Source organism: Callorhinus ursinus, unplaced genomic scaffold (genome assembly GCF_003265705.2).
Source record: "Callorhinus ursinus isolate GAN/ISIS: 27379988/994484 unplaced genomic scaffold, GSC_fseal_2.0 scaffold11, whole genome shotgun sequence".
Taxonomy (NCBI): domain Eukaryota; kingdom Metazoa; phylum Chordata; class Mammalia; order Carnivora; family Otariidae; genus Callorhinus; species Callorhinus ursinus.
In genome coordinates this window covers 46,929,701-46,955,655 of record NW_027397073.1, presented here as the reverse complement: position 1 = coordinate 46,955,655, position 25,955 = coordinate 46,929,701, and the positions used below count along the sequence as shown (strand labels likewise).

General features: G+C 45.2%; 1 protein-coding gene across 1 annotated transcript in view; it reads left to right on the top strand.

The window, feature by feature from the left end:
* LAMA3 (laminin subunit alpha 3) overlaps positions 1 to 25,955 on the top strand; it is a 263,227-nt gene that overhangs the window by 226,546 nt on the left and 10,726 nt on the right. The window contains exons 55-66 of the mRNA XM_073897993.1: positions 74 to 236; positions 669 to 802; positions 1,633 to 1,777; positions 4,506 to 4,625; positions 5,004 to 5,137; positions 11,194 to 11,311; positions 11,700 to 11,840; positions 14,071 to 14,210; positions 14,980 to 15,111; positions 16,213 to 16,366; positions 20,669 to 20,838; positions 24,581 to 24,764. Of these exons, the coding sequence (XP_073754094.1) occupies positions 74 to 236; positions 669 to 802; positions 1,633 to 1,777; positions 4,506 to 4,625; positions 5,004 to 5,137; positions 11,194 to 11,311; positions 11,700 to 11,840; positions 14,071 to 14,210; positions 14,980 to 15,111; positions 16,213 to 16,366; positions 20,669 to 20,838; positions 24,581 to 24,764 (1,735 nt within the window). The remainder of the gene's footprint in view (positions 1 to 73; positions 237 to 668; positions 803 to 1,632; positions 1,778 to 4,505; positions 4,626 to 5,003; positions 5,138 to 11,193; positions 11,312 to 11,699; positions 11,841 to 14,070; positions 14,211 to 14,979; positions 15,112 to 16,212; positions 16,367 to 20,668; positions 20,839 to 24,580; positions 24,765 to 25,955) is intronic.

The window sequence follows — 25,955 nt, the reverse complement described above, 5'->3', positions numbered from 1 at the left end:
TTCAGTATCTTGGCTTTGACTTCTTCAATGTTTGTATAATTTTTAAATATAACTTTAATTTATTTTTAAACAGAGTTTATCAGTTTGCAAGTCTAAATTACACCAAAAAAGCCACATCCAGTAAACCAGGAACACCCCAATTCCATGAAATGGATGGTGGAAGCAGCCACACGCTTCTCAATCTGGATCCTGAAAATGTTGTATTTTATGTTGGAGGTTACCCACCTGACTTTAGAGTAAGTGTAAATGTCATTTCACTGAGTGAAAATATTTACGTTTGAATTTGGCATAAGAACCTCAGGTCTCTTTTCAATTATCCATTATATATAAGAGGGATTTAACTATATATTCTTAAAGCATATCCAGTGATAAAAACTAACAGTTTTTGAGTACTTCCTATGTGCAGTGATCTAGACTTAAGTATATGAATCTAAATAGGCATCATTACCATTCCCATTTCATGGATGAAGAAACTGAGACAGAGCAGTTTAATAACTTGTCCAAAGTCAGACAGCTGGTAAATAGCAAAGCCAGGGTCTCTGGCTCCAGGGTCCACATTCTTAATCCCTATGCTACAATGACAATTGAAAATGATGGATTCATACTATTTTTTGCCCAGCCTGATCAGTGTCCTTTGTTGAATTAGATTTTTTGTTTCATTTTTTCAGCTTCCTGCTAGACTGAGGTTGCCTTCATACAAAGGTTGTATTGAATTAGATGACCTCAATGAAAATGTCCTGAGCTTGTACAACTTCAAAAAAACTTTCAATCTCAACACAACTGAAGTAGAGCCTTGTAGAAGGTAAAAACAAAACAAAACAAACAACAACAACAACAACCAAACAACCAGGGACCAGTGTCTCTGTAACTGTGATTTTTGGTAACTTGCTGTTATATTACATATAATAAAGGGATGAGCCGATGAGATGTGATTTTGGTGTCACTGATAGCTTTGGGCCAGTAGATCTTAAATTATGATTGCATGCAATACTGCTAGTCCACCCCTAAAAGTTCCTCATCTGTATAAGATATTAGATTGATAGAGTTTTCTCAATTCTGAAAAAAATGCATCCTTCTTAAATTTTTGGTGCTTACTACCCCAAAATATTCAATATTAGATGGTACCTGATTCAGGCACAAAATTACGTATTTACTGTAAGTTTCAAAAAAAAAATATTAGTCCATGAAACATACCATAACTTTCAAGGTACTCTGGCAGCTGGACCTATTTGGAAATTGCTGTCTTAAGCTCCTGACCTTCCCTGTAGTTAAAAGGATTTGGACATACTATTACTCAGAATAAAATTATATTTCAAGTTAATAATTTTTTTACATTTCAGGTCTTCAGTTAGGCCATGTCTTCCTAAGTAGATATTTCCAAAGGCTGACTCTTAACTATTATCTTTTTTGAGCTAGGGTTTGATTATCAGAGAGCATAAGAGCACATCCAGGAGAAATGGTTGGCTCTTTTAACCTTCTAAAGATGTTTCCTTTTCTTGAACAAAATCATGACAGCTACATTGCATTGGCTTTGCTCTGTTTTATCAGATAGCAGCATCTTGTATTAATAAGCACACTTGAGCGGTGGTCATTTGCTGCCGTGTTCTCACGTGTGATCATTGATGTTGACAGGAGAAAGGAAGAGTCAGACAAAAATTATTTTGAAGGTACAGGCTACGCTCGAATTCCAACTCAACCAAATGCTCCCATCCCAACCTTTGGACAGACAATTCAGACCACTGTGGATAGAGGACTGCTGTTCTTTGCAGAAAACAAGGTATTCTATAACAAACATCCAAATAGTACCAAGTACGTCCATTCAGTTAAGCAACTTTGGGGTAACTGGGTTATTATAAACAGTTAACTAGATCTGAAAAAGTGTGCAAATGTTACCTACGTCTTTTCTCTTGGCCCAATTCTGCTTTCTTTGGCTATGGGAATGTGTGTTTTAATGAGGTAAGTAATTGGGAATCTGAGAACATGCCACCCAAACATGTCATTGTCAGTTTTATTCTTTGAAAACCATGGTTTGCCTGATAATATACTTAGTCTGCCCGAAATCACGTGACAACCTCCCAGGGTCTCTGAGAGTCAGACTGTTTGACTTCCTGCTGTTTGCATCTTGGTCCAACTTTTGCCAGGCTCTGTGGAAGTATGTCTTTTCAGTCTGATCCTTGGCTTTCCAAGGCCTGGAAGCTTCTGAGTTTTCAAGCCGCTGAAGTTTCTGGAGGCCATTCTTAAGTCTAGTTTGGAGAAATCCAAAGTGACTCTGCAAGTAATGGTCAGCGCCATCTGCTGGGAGATGGGCCTGGAGTGACTGCTCCTAGGCGTAGGGCCTTCTGGGTGATGGGCCTGGAGTGACTGCTAGGCGCGGGGCCTTCTGTGGTTGCTCTACAGGAGAAGTGTGGATCAGCTCATGGGATCTCTGTCTGAGAACATGGGGTTGATACGGAGCTTGGGATTTGACCAACCCCTTCTACCTGCAGGGTGGGGACAGAGAGACCTGATCCAACTCTCTTCTCTGGGGCTGGTCTTGACCCTCTGGCAGATTCCAAGGCTGAACCCGTTCTGAGGATTTGGGAAGGTCCTGACCTGCCGATAGAATGCAAGGAGCCAAGAAGTCACACAGCATCTTCAGGGCAAGGGGGTTGTTTCCAAAATAAGGTCTTCCTTGTACTACATTTTGGAGACCAAGAACCAGAAGTACTACTCATATTAGAAGAAAATTTATGGAACTCCATTAGTAACCAGATAAGAGAAAATGATTTTGAGTGCTGTTATTAGGCAGAGTGGCTCATGATTCAGTGAGCTGATGTGACTTGGCTGTTGTTGAGTGTGATGAACCCTAACTGTCTCCCAAGGACAAGATTTAGGATCCAGATAAGGACTGATGTTACTTTTAAGTAAGGGTTCTGTCCATAGATGTCAAAGAGAGGTCTTCTTGTCATTACGGAACTGTGGAAGAATAAGCCTGTAAGCCCTACATCAGAAATTCCTCAGTGTATCTTTCTACTGAGGAAAGGCCTGCTTCAAGTTTGTGCTTTACACAGGGATAGGGATGCAGTTACAAGCCGTTGCTGCCCTCAAGGACCTTCTAGTCTAGAGGGGAAGACAAATATTTCACAAAGCTATACTCATTAATTGGTTAATTAATTCATCACAATGGCCATGAGTGGTATAGAGGGAAAGTTTGGGGTGAATGAAGATGTATAAAAGACTTGAGCAAAGTCTGGGTAATCTGAGACCGGGAGGAAAGTAGAAGACAGCATTTGGAGGCAACAGGGCAGAGGGGTGATCGCTGTGGGGAGAGGGGCATAAAGACGGCCTGGAGGTGGGAAGGGTAGGGAGCGCTCAGGGACAAAATGGTGGCCCGTGTGGCTGGGGCAAGGAGAGGCAGAAGAAGCTGAAGGGATGATCAGAGCCCCACAACATGTACGGGGGAGCTGGGGCTTCCCCCTGAGAGCAAAGGAGGGGGTAATGAGCTCTCAATGGCCTTTCCCACAGAGCACTCTGGCTGCAGAGTGGCAAGTGGGTTCAGGAAGGGACAGAGTAGGGGGGGACGGGGCATTATTGCTGTGTAGTCTGGCTAAACAAGCGTGGCTGACCCTGGGTGGCATGAAACAGAGTTAAAAAATGGGGGAACTGACAAGATTTGATAGGAAGGGAGAGGAGGGAACGTTTCAGAGTGACTCCTAGTAGGTTTGTGGCCGGCTCAGCAAGGTGCTTACTGGTGAGAGAGAGAAAGGAGGAGGGAGAGCAATGGGAAGGGCGGAGAGACAGGCTTGGCAGCTGAGGGGATGTAGATCTCAAGCCCTGCTTGTGGTATTCAAAGTTGAGGGATCCACGAGTCACCTGCCGTAACAATAAGGTTACCGGATGTGCGGACCTGGCCCCGAGAAGACATGTCTAGGCTAGAGAGAAGCATCTGGGCTTCGTGGGCACACACCTGCACTGGGGCTACAAAAGTGACCTTGACTTTGAAGCAAAGAGAGGGTGGGAGGGAAGAAGAGGTCTTTGCGGGCCCTCGGGGAACCCTCCACATTCGAATGGAAGGAGGGGGCCTGGAGGGGTTGAGCCAGCAAATGAGGCTGAGAGAGCAAGCAGTTGGCAAGCAGAGGGGGGCAAATGTCGGGGGTTTCACGAAGACCATACCGCTCTCCGAAAGTTGGCAGTTATCTTTTCAAATGATGTTAATGACCTGTATCTTTTCCCTTCCCATTTGTGCATGCTGGTTATGGATCATATGAAACAAAATCGTGATCATAGCTGCATTTATTGCGTCTTTCCTGCATGCCGGCCACTGAGCATGATGTTGAACACGACTTAGAATATTTACACGTCATGCCCGACCTGGCAGGTGGATATTACAGCACTGTTGTCCCTGTTAACTGAGGAGGGGGCTGCAGCTGAGAGCAGTTTGTGACTTGAGAGTAATTTGAGTTCCAGGCCTCTAGGTCTTCTTCAGTGGAATCTCCTGATAAATCTCCATTGTTTCCATGCCTTAGGATCGCTTCATATCTCTAAATATAGAAGATGGCAAGCTCCTGGTGCAATACAAACTGAATTCAGAGCCACCGAAAGAAAAAGAAGTTACACAGGTTGTCAACAATGGAAAAGACCATTCGGTATGTCCTTTCAGTCTGTTCATGTGAATTATTAAATATCCTCAGTTCTTTAAAATTAAGTCAGTGCCCAGAACATTTTTCTATTACCAGACGAACTTACAGTTATTAAAGGAGGAGGGATACCTCCTTTCAAAATCTGAGTACCTGGGCATGAAATATATATATATGGCATATATAAAACATGATTAATTTCAAATGCAAACGTTTCTATTAAAATGTTTCAATATTATATTTTTATCCAGAAGTGCTACTGCACAAAGTCTTCCTACCACGTATATAATCAGTCTGAAGGAAATAAAAACATAACAGCCCTGACCCATGCTGAATAGGATTCTTTAATTCCCCATTGCTTACTGACTCATCTCTCATTTATTCTAGATACAGATCATAATCGGAAAAACCCAGAAACTTATGAGGATAAATGTGGATTTGTATAACAGCATAATTGCTGGTGACATATTTGATTTCAGCACATATTATCTGGGAGGAATTCCAGTTTCAATCAGGGAAAGGTAAGATGATGTTTTTTTTTAAAACAAACAAACAAACAAAGAAGCAGATTACCTCTCTGAGTGATTATGGTTACGATTGCTACTGATTAGTTTGACTTTTTAAAATCCAGCAAAAAGGGCGCCTGGGTGGCTCAGTCAGTTAAGCATCTGCCTTCGGCTCAGGTCATGATCCGGGGTCCTGGGCTCAGGTCCGCATCGGGCTCCTTGCTCAGCCGGGAGCCTGCTTCTCCCCTGCCTGCTGTTCCCCCTGCTTGTGCTTGCTCTCTGTCTCTGTCTCTGTCTCTCTCTCTCTCTCATTCTCTCTGTGTCAAATAAATAAATAAAAAAATCTTAAAAAAATAAAATAAAATTTAGCAAGAAACAAACACAAAAAGTTTAACTTTTCAGTATTCACAGTGATAGCCAACAGAGTCAGTCATGTTGTAAACACTGGATTATGGGACTGGCCACTGAAAGAAGAAGAGTGAGGGAACCGTGGGTCACCCCTGAGTGTCATTCTCGGGAAGAGAGAAACTATAGGGAATATGGTTAGTGTTGACAATGCTGCTGATAAGAAGGGAGGCTGTGGCCCTGGGGCCCCTAACGGTAGCATAGGAGAGCGCAGGCAGTTCTGTGGCCTGACAAGCAGCACTGGGCACTGAAAGCTGGGGTTGCTGCCTTTAGGAAGTGTCTCTAGAATGTAAGGTGTGTCTGTATTACCTGCCCCTTACGTGTTATCAAGTAAGGAACAGGTGCATAACTGCTTCTTGGATAATGAATACACGGATGAATTAAGTTAATTGGAAAGGAAGTGAAGCCTAATCTGAATGAGAAAAAAACAGCACCACTTCAAGAATGCACTTAAAAATAACTTTTACATTTAAATGTGTTTGAATCCTCCAAAAAGGCTTTTTAACAGCTTGATGATGATGTGTGGAAAGAAGATTTTCTGGAAGGGTTAGTACAGACTTGTGACTGAGTGAAGAGCACTTCCATGTTTGATTGTGATTATTCTTTTTTTTTTTAAAGATTTTATTTATTTATTTGACAGAGAGAGACACAGTGAGAGAGGGAACACAAGCTGGGGGAGTGGGAGAGGGAGGAGCAGACTTCCCATGGAGCAGGGAGCCCGATGCGGGGCTCAATGCGGGGCTCGATCCCAGGACCCTGGGATCATGACCAGAGCCGAAGGCAGACGCTTAATGATTGAGCCACCCAGGTGCCCGATTGTGATTATTCTTATATGAGATCTCAGGCTAGTTAACTCTTTTCCTAATTTATAAATCAGTTGGAAGGAGCACTAGATGTGATTTATAAGGTGTTGTGCAAAGGTAGTCTGTCTTCAAGAATCCTTATGTATTTGGGCATCTGTCCATCTATAGTAAAGACGAACTAATATTTGTTTTAAAGTTCTTAAGGTTGCCCTCAAAGACAAAAATGCAGATGGGAAAGCTCAGCACTTTAATAGAGTTTGGGAGTGAATTCCTTAGATTTTTTTTGAACTAGAAAGGACCTTGCATGGGACATAACCGCTGACCTTGATAGATGAAGAAATCGAGAACCAAAGAGGTGGTATTCATATTTAATATCATCAATATCATATCCACTCAACCATGAATTGCTGTTATGAATGAGCAATAATCTTGATTTTATTCAACTAAATGTGATAAAATAGATTAACTTAAGGAAGTCGGCACTACTGTGTCCATCTGAGGTTCCCGTTTATTTACTCATTACACAAATACTCATTGAGTGTCTAGGGACATCAGCCAGTGTGGCAGGTGTGGGGAAGGTGATGGTGAACAGGCCAGAACCTCAAGCATAGCAGGAGGGAGACCATAGAGTGTGGCAGGTGCCGCAAGAGGGGAAGCTCGAGGTCCTCTGGGGCCCAGGGAGGGAATTTAATCCATTTGGGGCATCGGGAGCGTGGCCTCTGGTTTGGACCTGAAAAACAGGAGCAATCAACATATGGGAAGCACCAAGAGCTGAAGAAAGTGTCACCTTCCAAGGAACTGCAGAACACCAGTGAAGCAGGCCGGGGATCCCACATGGGGCTGGTGTGGGAAGCAGGGGCCTGAACACAGAGGATCTTGAAAGTCACAGTAAGCCATCACTCGGGGGACACAAAGAAAGGACATTATCAGATTCAACTGGTGCAGGGCAGAGATTGGATTCGAGAGGAAAAGGCAGAGGCAGGTCGAGCGGTTAGAAGATGAACATCTTCACAGAGGCGAGAGATGAAGGCAGCCGCAGGGAAGTGGCGGTGCAGATAAGGCAAAAGGAACGGATTCTCAATATATTTAGGACAGTGGCTGGGTACTACTGAGCGACTGCTTAGGTTTGGGGAGGAAAGTAGAAAGTGCTCAAGGATGACACCTGAGGCTTGCTCCAGTGCTTGGGCAGGTGGACAGCACCAGCAGAGGGGCAGGGGGACGGGTTCAGGCTGAGACAGGCTGAGTTCCTGGAGCCTGAGAGCTAGCAGGTGGAGATGAGGGAGAGCGGTGGGTCGAAAGGTCTGGCCCTCCTCAGAGAAGTCTGAGCTGGAGAAAGGGTGAATGCAGCTCAGGTAGAGGTGCTTGTCAGGGTTCTAGGGCAGGTGGGCTGAGGAATTTCCGGAGGCAACAAGGAAGTCACTGGCCAGTGGTTTGAATTTGTGCAGTGTTAGCACAAGACCCCCAGATAACAAGGCGGGTGCCAGTCAGCCAGGGTTTCCTAACAAAGGGTAGTGGGTGAAAACCAAAAGAAGTCGTCCTAGTTTTGGCTCAGCCACCGAAGAGCAAGGTGACCTTGAGTTAAGTCAGCGCTCAGCCTTTCTTTCCCTTCTCATCCCTATCCATTTAAGAAATACATACATGGATCTAGTTATGCATATACAGATAGATGTACATACAGAATTTTCCTAGTAATCTGTCCTAGAGTCTTCCAAACAAGGGATTACTCCTTTTTCTGGGCAAGTTTATACCTTGAGTTTTTTTATTAAAATCACAAGAACATGGAAAATGTAGGAGGTAGAAGCCAGTCAAAAGATTTCACTGGCCTTTTAGTCCCTTGCAAATAAAATGCTAAACAATGGCTGTTTCTGGCCTGGCTGCGTCCTTCTGGTGACATCTTTGATGGTCCAGAGAGTTCTGAAACTCCCTCTGATGTGGGTCACCGGGGGGTGGGTGGGCAGAGAGGAGTCCTACTGATCACTCCTGACCAAGGTCTGAGGGGCAAGCAAGCAGTTCTCCTAAAGGAGGCAGGTGTTCTGACCCGGCATGAGGAGAAGGCTCTGTCAGACAGTAGCACTTAAGCCTAGTCTGGAGCAAAGCAAGCCAGCATCATCTCTAAAGCAGCTCTGACCAAGAGATGTTGTGGATGCCTTGTTTTCTCCTCTTTCACTACAGTGTGTCTTCTAGGCAGGGGGGCCCAGCTCTGGGAATGACTTTTTCAGGATGCCAGTCAGAAATCACAATCTGTTAATCCTATCTGCTTGCCATGAGATGAGAAAATCACCCCGATAATGCCAGAGGCTCTCAAGCCAACAGGACACCTTTGCTGAGGACCTATCCCATTGTGTCAGTGTAACAATAAACCATTAAAATGAAAATAATTCAAAAAGTAAAAATCAGTCAAGGATCTATTGGACATTTACACAGTTTAGGATTACCTTTGGCTCCTATGGCTCTGAAATCTGCCTACCACAGGCTTGGACCGGTTAGGCCTTTGTGAATGGCCCGGCCCCCCGTGCGCATACACACCCCAGTGTGCTAATCCTTCCATACGGCTGCCTGCACCCCTGCACGATCACATTCCTCCAGCAAGTGTGTTCAGCCCTTGCATCCTGGAGCAAACGTGGAAGTCTAGGCCCTCTGATGAGCCACAGTAACCAGAACACCCCAAAGAAGAGTGGAAATAAATCTTCCATCTTAACATCTCTGCTGGAGATGACTGTTCTTCTGTAGGAAAGGGTCCTACTTCTTCCGAGCACTATGGGTACACAGACTGTGTAAGTGTAAAGAGCAGGGACTTTGAGTCACACTAGTTCGTGGGACACACTGACCACTCAGATCCCAGAGCTGCCACTTCCTTGCCACATGACCTTAGACCAGTTGCTTAACCACCCCCACGCCTCCCTGTGCGACCTCTGGGACAGGGTCAGAGTAGCTACCCATCTCTCAGGGCTGTGTGAGGATTCAAAGCGAGTCAAGGAATTAGCGAGCACCAGGCGTGCAGTAAGAGCTTGGTGAACGTTAGAGAGCAAAATACCTCCCTCAAAAGGTCATGGTGAGGCTAGAATAACAGTGCCTTCCACAGCACAGGGCTCCATATCTATCTGCCTAATGCCTTTCCTCCCCCTCTGCTTTTCTTTTAACTTTGACCTAGCCTATATGGAAAGAAGGACATCAGGGGATGGCAATGGGTCCGAACCATGCGGAAACCCAAGAGAGAATGGATTTTAAAATATGTGTAAACAGACAAGTGCCAGGAATTAATACGAACTTTCCTTCTTTTCTGAGGCAAAAAGCCATCTTTATAAAATAATTAAGCTCAAGCTGCCATGCCAGTGAGGATTCATTTCTTCCTTTTCCTTCTAATGAAATTTAATTTCATGCGCATTACCTGTAGCTCAACTATTTATAATGATTTGAATAAAAATGGATGCAGATACCTTTCCATTTAGAAAGGTGAGCCGCCTTAGGGATTTGTAAGGAAATCAGCTTTGTGTTTTCCTTCGTATATCACTTGTTTAAGAAACACAAATATTTGCCTGGACTCCAGTCAGTTCATCTGTGTTAATGTTTTATGGGAAGTCAGCTCCAGACAGACCCAAAAGTCAAATCAAAGGGGAAAGGCCAAGAAGAAAAAAAAAAAGAAGAAGAAGAAGAAGAAGAAGAAAGGGTAGGGGCGGAATGCCAAGGTAGCCACGAAGGCAGAGCTGCTGTAGAAAGAAATTGCTCTCATTATCAGGACTCTCCTCATCATGGGAGAGTTACTAACCCCACCACCTCACATGGAGTCCTCACTCTGTTACAGGCACCATGTGAGTGCGTCGCACATGCTAACTCATTTAAATTCGTGACAACCCCATAAAACAGATTAACACATTCCCGTTGTAGAAAGGAGGAAACAGAGTCACAGAATAGTTATGTCGCTTGCTCAAGCAGCAGGGATACGGCTTGAACCCTGGCAATGTGGGTGCAGAGCCCTCAGCTCTCAGAAATAGCTCCTGAGGGGGCGCCTGGGTGGCTCAGTCGTTAAGCATCTGCCTTCAGCTCAGGTCAGGATCCCAGGGTCCTGGGATCGAGCCCCGCATCGGCGGGCTCCCTGCTCGACGGGAAGGAAGCCTGCTTCTCCCTCTCCCATTCCCCCTGCTTGTGATCCCTCTCGCTGTCTCTCTCTATCAAATAAATCAATAAAATCTTAAAAAAGAAAAGAAAAGAAAAGAAAGAAACAGCTCCTGAGTGGTCACGATTGCAGGCCACACATGGTACCAAGCAATTCCTGTGCATTAACTTGTTTAATCCTCACAGTGCTTTCCATTGTTCCAGCCTGGCATTGATTAAATACCAAGCCACATTTTTCATCGCTGACTAGAACCAGAAAGCAACTGATTGTTTCTACTGAGTTAACAGTAACTAACTTAAAAGTGGACAGGAGAAAAAGCAAAGTGTTTTCTAGGGCATTCTTGGCTCTAATAAATAATGTACTTATTAATATGTATTGATATAATATTTATGGTATATTAATTTGTTAATACACTTCCTATTCACCACGTACTACCATGACTCTGGAAGGAGGGTGGGGAGCAATTCTGGATATCGTACATTTTCTGTCGCTGTACTTTTTGTCACTGGCCATTCTTCTGTCAACACTATTATGTTCATTTTTAAAGCTGAGAATGCTGAATCACAGAGAAAGGAAGTCGATTTTCTCAGCTTCACAAAATAGAGTTATAGAAATCCCATGAGAACAGATACCCATAAAATACATACTCGTTTATGGGTGAGAAGAACCAGACAGTGCAGAGTTTTCAGCTCCAGTTCTCAGACAAGCCGGGTCTGGTACATCTCTTCCTTTTTTGTACCCCAAATCAGGTTTAACATTTCTACACCTGGTTTCCGAGGCTGCATGAAAAACCTGAAGAAAACCAGCGGTGTTGTTAGGTTGAATGATACTGTGGGAGTCACAAAAAAATGCTCAGAAGACTGGAAGGTAAGAATTCAAAACCTTCCAGAGCAGTGCTGTTCCCCAGCCAACCTATCTTATAGTCATTTATAGACCAGCTCTAGAGTTTTTCTGGTAGCACACAGTATTATGGCGAACTGGTTCATTTCTCCTTCCCACATATTTGCACGAACTGGTTCATTTCCACTTCCCACATATTTGCAAGACACACAACCCCTTCAGGTTTGCATATTACATTTGTAAGAAGAAAGAAATACCAACTCTACACACAAAAACTCATGCAGAAAAACAGTTTCTTCCTGAGGCAACAGAAACCACATTAATCAGCTCAGGTGAAGCGATACAGGATAAGATCCTGGATTTCAGCCATCAAATCATTCCAGTGCCAGTAATTTATTCCACGTTTGCATTTCAGCTCGTGCGATCTGCCTCATTCTCCAGGGGTGGACAATTGAGGTTCACCAATTTGGACCTCCCTTTGCCCAACGAATTCCAGGCCTCCTTTGGGTTTCAGACCTTTCAGCCGGGTGGCATGTTATTTAATCTCCAGGCACAGGTATGAAATATTGCATGAATACTGAACAAGACTTAAACCTGAATCAAAGTTTGATGTCAAAAACAATAGAGATTTTGATGGTAAACCAGTTGGGCATTTTATCCATCATCACACGGTAAATGACATTGCGTATTTCAGCCGTGGAGGTTACTCTTCATCCTGGGGCAAGCAAGTCCTAAAAGAAAGAAGGCTAAGAAAGTACATTAGAGTTTACAGAGTTGAATTCATATGTATTCATGGACTTATTTTCATTCTTCTTGGGTTTATTTCACGAGTTAAGGTGAATTATAACTGTTATAAGTAATAATGTAGCCTAAAGTTTTAGATCTAAGAAAAAAATCCGAATGTGTCCCCACTATTCCTTTTTGATTCCACAAAAGATAGCTCTTCAGATTCCTTTTTTGCAGCAGTAGCTGGTTGGACAATATTTACATCTGGGGAATGAGAGGAAATAGGGTCCTTGGCTCTTTGTTCATGTACAACAGAGCGACAAAGTACCCTTTATAGCTTCATAGGATTTCATTTGTGTGGTTATATAGGTATAGAGGTCAACGAATATTTAGAAATCCCCTTGTAGAATGAGGGGGATTTTAACATAGAAGTAGAAGTAGAATACTGACATTCTTGGATTTGTTTCTTTAGGATTGCCAGCACAACAGACATTTAGTATTTGTTGAAAGAAAGAACAGTAGCTGAGTCTGTGGCAATGTCATACTAGAAGGCCTTGTCTCTCTTGATTATATATTTCCTCATCAGCCTTTAGAGATCTTTTTTTTTTTTAAACTACCCCCTGAAGAAACATGTGCCAGCATTTGGCTACAAGAGTGCCTTTTCTATCAAAGTAGGATGTTTCGACCTAGTTCTTTTGACACCCAGTGCTTGTTTCCCCTGCCAAGGGTAGGGACACAGAGTACACAATATACAGAGTGATTAAAAAATGGCAGAAGAGTTGACTGAGCAAAAGAGGGGATCACTCCTAGACAATGGAGGGATCCTAGAAATACCCCAGGAACACTGCCCTCAACTTCATAATGGGTTAGCTAAGTCATACATATAAATTGGCATTCCTTTACCCAACTCATAATGAATATTGCCAACTGAAAAAAATCAAAATAAAACTGACAGTGGCTACAACCACACACTGTAAAAATAGTTTTATTTAGTTTTTTTAAAGATTTATTTATTTGAGAGAGAGGGAGCATGAGTGGGGGAGGAGCAGAGGCAGAAGAAGAGAGAGAGAATCCCCAAGCAGACTCCCTCTGAGTGCAGAGCCCAACGTGGGGCTCGATCCCAGGACCCTGAGATCATGACCTGAGCCAAAATCAAGTCAGCCACTTAACCGACTGAGCCACCCAGGCAGCCATATAAAAGTTGTTTTAGACTAAAAGCTCACTGAATGATCACATCTTGTTGAAAATTGCAAAAATTGTACTTGGTAGAAAAAAAATCAGCAAAATTAAAATGACAACTGCAAAAACTACACACATTTTTTTATTAAGAAATAACAGAACTGAATCATCATGCCAAAATTTAGATCTGCAGAGTTTGACATCAGAAAATTGAACTTCCTAGGAATTATGACCAGAAAATAAAAAATTCATAATGACTAAAGAGAAGATATCATTGCTATAATCATATATTTTAAAAAATGGATGAATCAAGTCTTCATCACAAAATTGATTCAGAAAAGAATTGATCCTGATGAAAATAACTTCAACAGATTGGCGTATCATTGATGGAGAAGTTAAATTGGTTTATGGGGAAAAAAAAGAAAAAAAGGGGAGGTGCCTGCGTGGCTCAGTCGGTTAGGCATCTGCCTTCAGCTCAGGTCATGATCTCAGGGTCCTGGGATGGAGCCCTACATGGGGCTGCCTGCTCAGCAGGGAGTCTGCTTCTCCCTCTCTCTGCCCTTCCTCCTGCTTGTGCTCTCTCTCTCTCTCTCTCTGTCAAATAAATAAAATCTTTAAAAAAATTTGGTTTATGGATGTAGATCCATAAGATGCCTTTGACAGATTCAAGTGTTAAAATACTTTGCATAAGACTTTTATATTCATAAACACAGGTCAGAATATTCAAAAATAATCTTTAGATTGAAATAGTGAAGTCAAAACATTTGGGCCAAAACATCCTGTCTTATCTGTAGTGTTGATCATAACTTCGGTATTGACACCGTCATAATCTTTCATTGGAAGTTAATGACATTGATGGGTATGTTCTGTGGTGGTTTCAGACACGGAACCTGCAGGTCTCCCTGGAAGATGGTCACATTGAACTGAACACCAGGGATAGCAACAGCCCGATTTTTAGATCTCCGCAGACGTACACGGATGGTTCACTGCATTATGTATCTGTCATAAGTGACAACTCTGGGTGAGTACGACAGCACTTTCGCCAGAGCTCTAAGACTTTTATTTAGCTTAATGGAATTTTCTAGTATTTTTTTGTGAAGTATGTGTCCTTGATGCTAACGCTATTTTACTAGTAAGTCTTAGCCTTCTTCCTGGTTCTGTATCAATGTCCTCATTAAAAAAAAATAATAAAAAAATCAATCAGCCAAAAGGTGGATGGATAAACCAACTGTGGTTTATTCAAAATGTGGGAATGAAACCGGAGTAATGAGCACAAAAGATCTACAACCGTATAGAATGCCATGGATGAACCTCACAGCGTCCTGCTGAGTGAAAGAGGTCACGCATAAAAGAATTCATCTCCTATGATTTCATTTATATAAAATTCAAAAACAGGCAAAATTAATTTCTTCTGTCAGATTCAGGGCTCGGGGGTTATACCCTCAGACAGGGAAAAGGGGGCACAAGGCAGGGTTCCTGGGTGCTGGTCAGTTCTGCTTCTGTGGCTGGGTGCTGGTGTCGTTGGTGTATTCACACTGCAAAAAATTCACTGAGCACACAGGATATGTTCACTTTCTGTACATATAGACTGCTTTAATAAAAATATAATAAAGAAATACATGCAAAAATTTTTTTAAAAATTTAAATGCTCTTTAAAAATAAATCTAGTTTAACAATTTCCTTTAGGTTAAAGATGTGGAGTCCGAATAGAAGAGCCTCAGTGGGCCACGTGGTGAGAAACTTTTCTTCTCTGCCGTTCTCACTCTTGTTTTGCCTTCCTCTTCGTCCAGCCTCCGGCTTCTCATTGATGACCAGACTCTGAAAAGTAACCAAAGGCTACAGGACTTGTCGGGTTCCCAGCATCCCCTGTATCTGGGCGGGAGTCACTTTGAGGGTTGCATCAGCAACGTCTTCATCCGGAGGTGCGTGCCCTGTTGCGGGGGTGCGGCTGATGAGCGTGGTCTGCCTCAGGGAGGGCAGCCCCTTGCTCTGGTAGTGGAGTTGGATTTGTCAGCACGTGCTGCCTGAGGCTCTCATTCCACCAACTTTCAAACAACTTCTTAGACAAGATACACACATTAGAAACAAACCATCTCCCAGGAACACCTCACCTGGGCCCGGCCTCCCTTTGTAGGAGCAGCTTTGGCACATAACCTTGGGAAAGGTCTAGTGAAAGTTAACTTTCAGATTATGGCCCTGAAGATTTTCCATACTGAAATTTTACTTCATTTTAATCAAGGTCATGCAATTTGATTTCATCAGTGCTCCCCTGTTTTGGGGGGCTGGGGACTTGCATGGGCCGGCACTGCTGGGAAGCCAAATCACCACCGTGTCGAACCCGACCGGGACTTTTCATAGAGAGAGGAGCCTGGTCCTTGCACACAAATGTTTAGATGTTCTTTCCTTTTGATTCAAAATGATCGCTTTTTAGATAAAAGCCAAAACCCTCCCCAAGGCAGAAGGAGGGCCCAGGACTGGTCAGGAACCTCGGCAACCTATGGGGAGCTTGGGGGCTCCTGCTGTCCATCAAGGCTCAGACAACAATCATGAGATAAGCAGATTATTTATCTGTGAGACTCTCCTGCTCAAATGCAGCAAGATCAACCCTTCTGCAAACTCACCTCTAAGGTTTCCTGGTGTTCACCATCATTCTAGGTCATCAGTGCCCACTTTTCTCCTCTCTGCATAGTTCATTTTCACATTTCTAAATGACACCTGTTCCAAAGAGACCACTATCATACTCTGGCTTTGCCCCAGCCCTAACCATTCAAGTCAATGAAATTTTTTGAGCCTTCCTGCCGGCAAGGCATGGTGCTGGGTATTATAGGGAATGCAGAAGTGGGTCACAGCCCATCCTCCCCTCTGAGCCTGGTGTCTCCTCTAGATATAATGTGCAGGTAGGAGATGAAAGTTCACCTAAAGCCTGACAGTAAGAATGCATAGTTTTGAAGCTCTCTCTGCCAGTGCATCTTCCTTGAGATTTCAGAGTTGGACAGTGGTTTGCCTCTTCACCCTCCTTCCAGGCAATCAGGGAGCCCTGCGGTCCTGGACTTGGCCAGTAAAACTTTCAAGAGAGATGTGTCCCTGGGAGGCTGCAGTTTAAACCCACCACCTTTCCTCCTGTTGCTCAGAGGTTCTATGAGGTTTAACAAATCCCACACTTTGAATATCAATCAGGTAAGTGTACCCAACACTGGCTTTTGCTTCTCCCTTGGGGATTCTCAGAAGTGAATCCTACTTCATGTGAGATGTTGGGGAAGGGGTGGGAGTGGAGGGAGGGGTGTAGATCGCCTGATCTCTTGGTGGTCGGTGCCTCCAGGAAGTGGGATCGATGGGTCAGCAACAGTTGCATTATACCAAAAGTAAAAAATCTTTTACTTTGTATCTTGGTGAAAATTTAGCAATTTTTGCAGGCAGAACAAATTAAATCCTAGGTTTCTCAAGTCCTATAGATGATGTCTTGCTCTTTTGACACTTCTGTTGTGTCTCCAACAGGCACAATGAGTTTCTCTAGAATACAGGAATCATGCCCCTTCCCCTGCCCACAGACACCCCTCCACCCTGCCCCTTATGACAGCACGCATGCACGTACCCAGGCCTTGCCAAGACCAGTGCGGTTTGACCTTGACTGCACATTAGAAACAGCTGGGGAGCTTTTAAAAGCCTAATGCTCGGGTTGCATCCCACCCAATTAGGTCAGATGCTCTTGCAGTGGGTCCAAGCGGCAGGAGTTTATAAAGCTTCCAGGGGATCCTAATGTGCAGCACTAAGAGAGGCTGAAAGGAAGAACAGTTTCTGATTTGAAGGAGCACAAGCATCGTAATGAATTGGACACAGGGTTAGGACTTAAAAGAATTCCTTGCTGTGCCCGAGGTCAACAGTCTGACCTCCCCATATCTGGAGGTTACAATTAAAACGATTAATGGGTAAGGCTGAGCACCTACCTATGTGCTGGCCAAGTGGCTTTTCTTACTAAATCTGCAAGTAACCTTGTGAAGGAAGTAGTATTACTATCCTTCTGTACTTTCATGTCACCATACTAAAGTAATAGTAGCAAGTGAGTATATGACCAGCCACATGTTCCAGAACAAGATGCTGCAGTGTAGAAAGGTCAGCAATTGGCCCAAGCTCCCACAGATAGAAGGTGGAGTTGGAATTCAAAACCCGACAGCCTCCTCCCACAGCCTGTGCCTCTTAAAAGCAACGCACTTCTGTTCAGCACACTTTTCGCTCACCATCAACCCCATGCCACTTGCCTGCCAATATTTTCCCTGCGGCACAGTGATTTGGAGGAGTTGAATAGATAGCACATAATCAGAAACGTTCTATGCTATTAAGAAGAAGTATAGTTCATAGAGGGTAGTCATTTTACTGTTAGGAGAACATCTTTAGGATGGCTCCATCAGGAATGAAATCACATGAATTCACTTTTTTCATCAGAAGGCTGAAAGTTACGGAGAGACTAAATTAACACAGCGATGGTAGAGATGGAGAGAAGGAAATGGATTCAAAGCTATTTAGAAGATAGAATGTACGGGACCCAGATAATGATTGACGGTGGGTGTAAGGGAGAGGCAGGAGTTAATACAATTCCGAAGCATCTGGTCCAGGTTATTGGATGGATGGAGGTGCCGTTCATGGAGATAGGAGAAGGACAAGTATTTAGAGGAAGAGACTGAGTGGAGTGTGTTTTATATTGAGTGACAGGTGCCCGCAGGACATCTACAGGGAGAAAGCTGGCGGGGGCCTGTCAGATGTCACTGAGTGGGCCTTGGCGGATGGCGGGCGCAGGGGCTAGAGTTATCCCTGTGGGAGCCGCCATGAACACACTGTATTTAATTGTGCCCCTGTTCTGTGCAAGCCCCCAGATTAGGTAGAATAAGACATTAATTCTGCCTCCAAAAGCTCACTGACAGAAAGAAAGCAAACAAGCCACAAAGCTTTGTGGTTAAGGACTAGACTTTGGGGTAAGACTTACTGGGTTTGCATCAGGCTTACTAGGTGTGTGACCTTGAGTGATTATATAACGTCTCTGTGGGTCTATTTCCTGCAACATAATGAGGATATATAAAGTAATATCTTGTAGTGGTGGTGTGAGAGTTAAATGAGGTAATAAACACAAAACACGTAGCAAAGTGCCTGGCACATGGTAAGCATAGCTGTGATCATTATATACCCTAATAACCTAAGTGAAAGGCACGAAACATGCAACAGGCCTGGGGTGGCAGGAGTTTTCCTGCCCCAGAGATCAGGAGGTGACACACGAGCTGGGCCTGGAGGATGGGTTGGATTTAGACAAGTGAGTGTCGCTGCTACGTGAGCAGAAGCCCAAAGCCCAGAGGCGGGATGTGGGTGCACCTCAGGTACAAGACCCATTCCATGCATTCTCTCTGATCTTCAGTAGTTTGCAGTCTCTCTCTCTTTCAGTTCTCACCACACCCCTCTGAGAGCAGAATAAACTACCAACTCTATAGGTAGGGAACTGAGTCTCAGGGAGGCTAAAACAAAAACAAAAACAAAAAAAACAAAACCAACTAGCCCAAGAGCACCCAGTCAGTAAATGGTAGACTCAGAATTCAGACTTAGGGCTGTAGATCTCAAATGTTCTCTTCAGACTACGTCCTGTGGCTTCTTTGGCTTGGAAAGCTTGGTGAACAGGGGAAATTGAGTGGAGAAAGGGTGGGGAGTGACAAGGTCAACTCAGAATTCCACGTTTGAGCCACATCAGGCAGAGGATGGCCTGACATAATTTTGACATTTTTCTATAGGCAGCACGAAGCCATTGAAAGGCCTGCTTTAAGCCATGTTTAAATAAACTGGCAGGAGCCTGTGGGATGGTTTGGTGAGGGAAAGTTCTAGAGACAAGGAGTCAAGCTGGCGAAGTACTACAAAGTCCAGGCAAGAGAGTCAGAGCCTTTCAGGGCAGTGGGACTAGGGCTGAAAAGGAAGGAGTGGCAATCGTGTCACAGAGATAAAGGAGGACATGGAAGCTAAACTCGGGGAAGAGGCAAGGGAGGTAGGTGGGTGTCCACCGTGGCCAGGATGTAGGGCCTGGATGCTCCAGAACACGTGGGGGCCATTATGAGAAGGAAGAGGTGGTGACAAAAGTTATTTATGAAATCTGCTCATCTTGATGTTACTGCTCTTGATACACAAAGAAGAATCTTTCAGGGAGGGAGTGAGGACCCACTCTTGCGAGCCCCAGGCAGGAAGCTCCACTAGCCTCCAGGTTTGACTGGATTTGAAGTGGTTTTAAGCAATTCATCTAACTTTCTGGTGGCCATGATTGCTCATCTCCACTCAGCAATGTGTAAGCACAGAATGTTTTAAATAACTGGTATCAGGTTTCCATTCTGAGCACCCTGTCCAGGAATTGGGCCTGGGAGGAAAACCTGATCTTGAAGGAATTTAAATCTGTTGGGGATCCTTTAGCTATTAGCTCCAAGTGTAAAATGACTTAAACAATAAGAGGATCTATAAAGTCACATAACAGACAGCTTGAGGACAGGTAGGCTTAAGGCCTGGCTGGTCTCAGCTCACCTCAGCTCCACCCTGCGTAGTTTGGAGCTTCATATACTGACGGGACAATGCCCAGCACCAGAGCCACGGATCAGCTCGGCTTTATTAGTAAAGATATTATTTCTCAGAGGCCCCCCCGCTCCACCACCATGTCCCCTCCAGGTTCATTGGCCAAGAGGGAGGTCACATGTTCCTCTCTCATCCAATCCCTGGCACAGTGAATCCCTGCTCGTCCCTTCGACAAATAGAGATCCCAGCTGAGCTCTGGTCTTGTGGGAGTTGTGGACATGGGATCAAAATCTGGGTTCTTCCTAGCCAAGAAAAAGGGAGGAATGGCTGGAGAGTCTCAGTTTCTAACAACAATTTTGCTAGTCCTACTTGATATTTATCACAGTTGTTTTTCAGCATTAAAACTTTGTTCTGTTCAAAAGTTCAACACATCGTCTAAGCTCAGGACACACTTCTGTGTATGGATCAATTCTAATTAAAGTGGAGACAGGCCGGGGTTCCCCTCCAACACACACACATACCCGCCCTGCCGCACACACCCCTTCTGGTTCCTGCTGTCTGTTTTTGCACTGCCCTGCTGCAGAAACCCGAGTGAATGGCTCCAGGAGAGGTGGCGTGTTGGCGGCTGCGTGGCCTGGGGACTGGCTGTGCAGGCTCAGGCTGCGGGCCCAATGCTGGCTCTCCCAAGAGACACTATGATTATTCCACAGCTCCATGGTGGGGAGGGGCTCTGGGTACCCACTGATCCCAGGTGCGGCAGCTGTCAGGAAAGAGACCAGACTTGTGTCAGATGGGAAGAACATGCATCCTCCCCAAGGATGAATTCATCTCTATTGAATTAATCTCCTAGGATCGAAGTAAAAACTGAGCAAGGCTCTTAGCAAGATAAGTATTCTTTACTCTTTTCTCTGATAATGAGCTGTCCTAAGTTTGTGCTTCTCTGCCTTGCAGCCATTGCAGGACACGCCAGTGGCCTTTCCACGGAGCATGGACATGTGGCGAGAGGCTCAGTCTTGCCTACCACCTCCCCGGGCCCAGGCCAGTCATGGAGCCCTCAGGTTTGGGGACAGGCCCACCAGCCACTTGCTATTCACGATTCCCCAGGAGTTGGTGAAACCCAGGTATTTTGAATATTCCTGCCCCCACACCGACTCAGAACCTGACTCCACAATTGTATCCCAGAGCAGGCCAGCCGGCAGGACACCACACACCTGTCACTAATGAAGTGGCAACACCACTTTTGTGGAGAGAGGTGCTGGCCTGCACAGGACATGGTGCGTGACTGCCCCAAGCGTGCTCCGTCCCCGCTGCCGGAAGGCACACGTGCGCTGCTCAGAGGCTGAAACAATCCGCTGGGCTCTGGTGGAGAATTGACGGCGTTCTAAAAATACGACTGATACTTCCTTTCAAAGCTGCTATTTATTTCTATGATAAATCACCTTTCTTCTCTACATTCTATAGTCAGAGAAAAATAATTCTTGTAAGTAGACTCAGTGCCAGATAGATCATTTTTAGAGAGCACTTTTGGACTTCTTGTGCTAACAAGTTGCCTCTCTTCTGGGGAGGAGGGAGTGAACAGAGATATTAATTATGTCAGAAAAAAGGTAGGAAAACAAGGCTTGTCATTTTCATGTGATTTGGAGACATAAATAACAAGGTGCCAAAATTCCTTTATGATTTATGTACAGAAGCAGAATTTCCCAGGGTCAGAATGGCCTGGCTTTAAGACCAAGCTTTCAATCCTCACTCAGCCACTTGCTGGCTCTGTGACCTCAGGCCATTTGCCAGATCGGTCTTCTGGGATGCAGACGTGAAGATAGGATTAGATGTTGCAAGAGATGTGTTGTTCCTGTGGGAGATAAAGGTGGAGGCAGCAGGGGCTGGTGGGAAGAGCCTTCCGTGGAGACAGGGGCCCAGCACCTGTGAATGATGGGGCCGCCGCAAGCAAAGGTCACCCCTTAGAAGAGTCCAGTGTTGGGCATCAATGGCCTGGCTCTAGTTTTGCTGTTGAGCTCAGTCCTTGGCTGGGAGTCACCCATATGCCATTGCAGATCTGAGGGCACGGGGGCTGGGGGCTGCCACCCATGGTGTCCCTGCAGCCAGTTCACTCAAAAGGGGTTTGGAGTAGCAAGTCGATGGATACCACAGGCTGTTGTTTAACTTTTTTAAGCCTCAGCTTTCTCTCTATGAACTTGGCATCATCAGTGTTTTCACAAGTTGCTACATCTCTTTGAACCTCAGTTTTCTCATCAGTTAAATGGAGCTGATAATGCTTTCCCTGCAGGGGGAGGGATGCAGTAGCTTGCAAGGAGCTGGCCCTGGGAGGCCCACTCAATGAGCCAAGTGCACGATTCACAGGCAGATGTGAAGGCAGGAAAAGGGAAGGGTGGCGTTCAGAAGGAGAACCCTATGCCAGCAGCCCCCCATCTCCATTTGCGCCACAGAAAGGCTGGGGATCCCTGATTTGCCAACGGAGACTGAGAAGTGAGGTCCCCCTCAGTTATTTGCCCTTCCTGGGGCTACCTCTCGGGAGGAAGGCCCACTCCCCATCACCGTGCTCTTGGTCAAGATCAAGTCTCTGTGCAGATGCTGCCCAGCCTCCCCGCCCTCCTGCCTGGGCTCTGGCGCTCCCCCACCAGCGCTGCCCTCCCCCCACCCTGCAAAGCCCCTTCCTGTCTTGCATCTCCTCTCAGAGCACACTCAGTATGGTGAGTTCTCTGGCTTCTTCTGATGATTCAACCCCAGCACCTTCCCTTGCAGCACTAATGTATACATAATAAATGGGAAAAGGAACGTTTTAACGGGGAAGTGGTAAAAAGCAATCACTAGTCGATATAATTTTTAAATTATTGAAGTCTCAAATACTGTAGCCATCAAGAGTATATTTTCAGGATGAGGCAAGTCCAGAATATGGGCTATTCCGTTGTTCTCATTCTAATTTATATTCTAGCAATTTGTTGCCTCTCCTTTAAAATGCTGCACCACTATTTTATCGTTTTGGTGAATGTATAAAAATGCCACTTCACTCTCTGCCTTATTCTCCCATCCAGCAGCAATGAAGAGTCTGAGCTGCTGTATCATATGCTGGGATTTGAATCTACTGGCGTCTTTTTTGGGTGTTAGTCAGTTAGCCTTTTATGAAAGAAAGCTGCTTTAAGAAATAACTCTGGAAAGCAAATGTCAAGCCTGATAACCAAGCCCACATATGTAAAGTACTTTAATTCTGTAGCAAGTTCGAATATCCTCCTTAAATTGGCTAACCCTCATTCTCCAAACCTCCGCACACAGCTACACCAAGAGAAATATTGAGCGGTGTCACCATCTGGTTGGTTTAATTTAACATATATAGATTTCCCTTTTGTTTTGAAGAACATCACCCTCAAGGAAACTCCCTAATCTAAAAGATTCAACTTTCTCGGTGTTTGCTCAGCCTCACGATATTAAAAAGCAAAGAGAAGTAACAGTGCCATTTTCTCTTTCATTTCCTGATTCTGCCTCCAAGTTTTCCATTTACCATTTAATTCAACTATTCAATTAACTACTTAATTCAACTCAACTATTTGTCGAGTGCCTGCTGTGTATGAGGCACCCCCTGGGGATGCAGCTTTAAACAGGAGAGACCTAGGTTCTGCCTCTGTCACCCAAGGAGGGGGTGATGACAGCCTGCTGATACCTGGACCCCCCACCACCTTTGCACGCTGTCCTTTTAGGGATCCTTGTCAGTGCACGTGTGCACCAGAAACAGCTCGAGAGTGAAACACCCATCGCTGCATTCCCAGGGCTCACCACAGTGCCTTACGCATGCTACACACTCATTAAATATTTGTTGGATGCACGGGTGGGTGGGTAAAGGAGTGAATGTAAATTCTCATGCAAAGTAAATCTTGTTCAGCCAGATGTGCATATGATATGTAACCACCATGCAAAGGAGTATTAACTTTCCTTTTCTTCTTTCCCTGCATGGTGCTCGCTTAATTCCTGTTCCATCATCAGTGGGGTCTTAGTTAAGGTCCAAGAAACATAAAAGCGGGTGGGAGAAGGTAGATCTGTACTTTTCTGCCTCTGCCTATGTCTTGCAGAAAGAAAATGCTTACCTGTTGCTTAAATCAAATCCTTGTTATTCCATTCGCACCCCGCCCGCACACACTTCCCCTTGCAACTTTCCTCTCCTTGCGTGTGTACAAAATAGAATGCATATTCACTGGGTTAAAAAGATACAGGCTGCTAAGTGAAACAAGCCATTAGTCATGGACAGGCGAATACTATATAACTGCACTTATATGCGGGACCTAGAGTAATCAAATTCAGAGAGACAGGAAGGAAAATGGTGGACACGGGGGGGGGGCTGGGGCACAGGGAATGCAGAGGTGTTGTTTGATGCGTACAGAATTTCTGTTTTGCAAGGTGGAAAGAGTTCTGGAGACTGGATGCACAGCAATGTGAGTGTACTCAACCCTACTATACACTTTTAAAGGGTTAAAATGGCAAAATTTATGTTATGTATATACTTTGCCATGATTTTTTAAAATGTGGATGTTTTTTAAACAGTAAGGCACCTTTTTTCGTGCCATGTGCCAGCCCTTATACCAGCAGCTAGGTTTGCCGTAGAGCTTCCTCATTATTCCCCAACAGTGTAAGAAAATCATATGCACAACTTTTAATAGCTGGACTCTAATAGCTTTTAAAAATTCCCAAAGAGATGGGTCATTTAATCAGTACATGCCTTAGTTTATTCATTTGAATGACGGGGGTTGGGGTGTCTGCGCCTCACCCTCTCTTCCGGCTTCAGGGACTCAGAAAAACACTAAAAACACTAAAAACCTCTATTTTCCTTCTTTGCCTGTTGCTTTCTTTTCCTGACAGGTCACGGTTTGCTGTGGACGTGCGGACGGCTTCCTCCAGAGGCCTTGTGTTCTACTCGGGCTCTCAGAACTCCTACATGGCGCTGTATCTCTCCAAGGGACGGCTCGTCTTTGCCTTGGGGGCAGGAGGGAAGAAGCTGAGACTCAAAAGCAAAGAGAAGTGCAACGACGGGCAGTGGCACACGGTGAGAGCCGGGGCTGCGTGAGAAGCCGCCACTGCCGCAGAGTCCCCCCGGACTAACCTGGAGAGGGGTCGCAGCCTCCTGCCTGCCACGGAGCCCACCACTGGCCGAGCTTGTGTGCTCAGAGGCACCGAGCACCCCAGCGCTTTGGCAGCGGAGATTGCTCCGCACACCGGGCAAGGAGGTCGGGCGTGATGTCTCGGTGCCAAGATGGGCTCTATTCACTGCTTCTTCAGCCCCCGCCATGCCTCCCTGGGCTCTGTCCCCTTCCCCTCCCACCCCCGCTGCCTGGACCATTTCTCCCGGTCAAGACACTGTCCAGGTCTCCGGGGTCCCTCTCTGAGCCGGGAATGCCTTCTGCATAACACAAGCTTAATTAAAGACCCACATCCCTAGCTTTCCAGATCTTGCCTGAAGGCATCCCAGATTGCAAGAGATACAGTATAAGAAAGGAGAAGAGCTGGGATTCAAGGGGCAGGCAGGGCCCAGATCATGGGAGCATTGAAGCCAAGGTGAGGACTCGGATTTTATTCTGAGTGTCTCTGAAGCTTCGGAAGAATCTTCAACTAAATAAGGAGCATTGCATGAACAGATGGATATTTTCAAAGCTGTCTTTAGCTGAAGAGATGAAATGGGGGTAAGAGCGGCCAGGTGGATGCCGCTGCCTTCGCCTCAAGAGGCGGTGGGGAACATGGACAGAAGTAAACTGTCTAGCATGTGCTCCGAAAACTGAGAGGGCTCGCTGAGGGGTCACATGTAGAGAGTGAGAGAAAGAGGGGTCCGTATCAAGTCCTGTGGTTTGGGACCAGCCATCGGGACGCCAGAGGGACTGCTACTGAGACGCAGAAAATGAGGAGAAGGGGCGTGTGGCCAGGGAAGGAGCAATTTAGAGCTGGGGAAGAGCCAGGGTTCTGCTGTGAACCTCCTAGGGTGGAGTGGCCTGTCAGACATTCAAGCCCACCATTCTAGATAGTAAAGGCCAGAGGTCACAGCTGGCAATATAAGTTGGGGAGGCATTAGTGAACAGTCTCATAGCCGTGAGATGGCGGAGTCCACCCTAGAGCCCAGGGATCTTGCCTTTTAGCAAAGCGGTGAAAATGTGTCCTCCCTTGTTAGTAAAGAAGTAGCCATGGCTCCTTGCTCCAGGAGCCCTGCCGAAGGACTTTTATTTTTTATTTTTTTAAGGTTTTATCC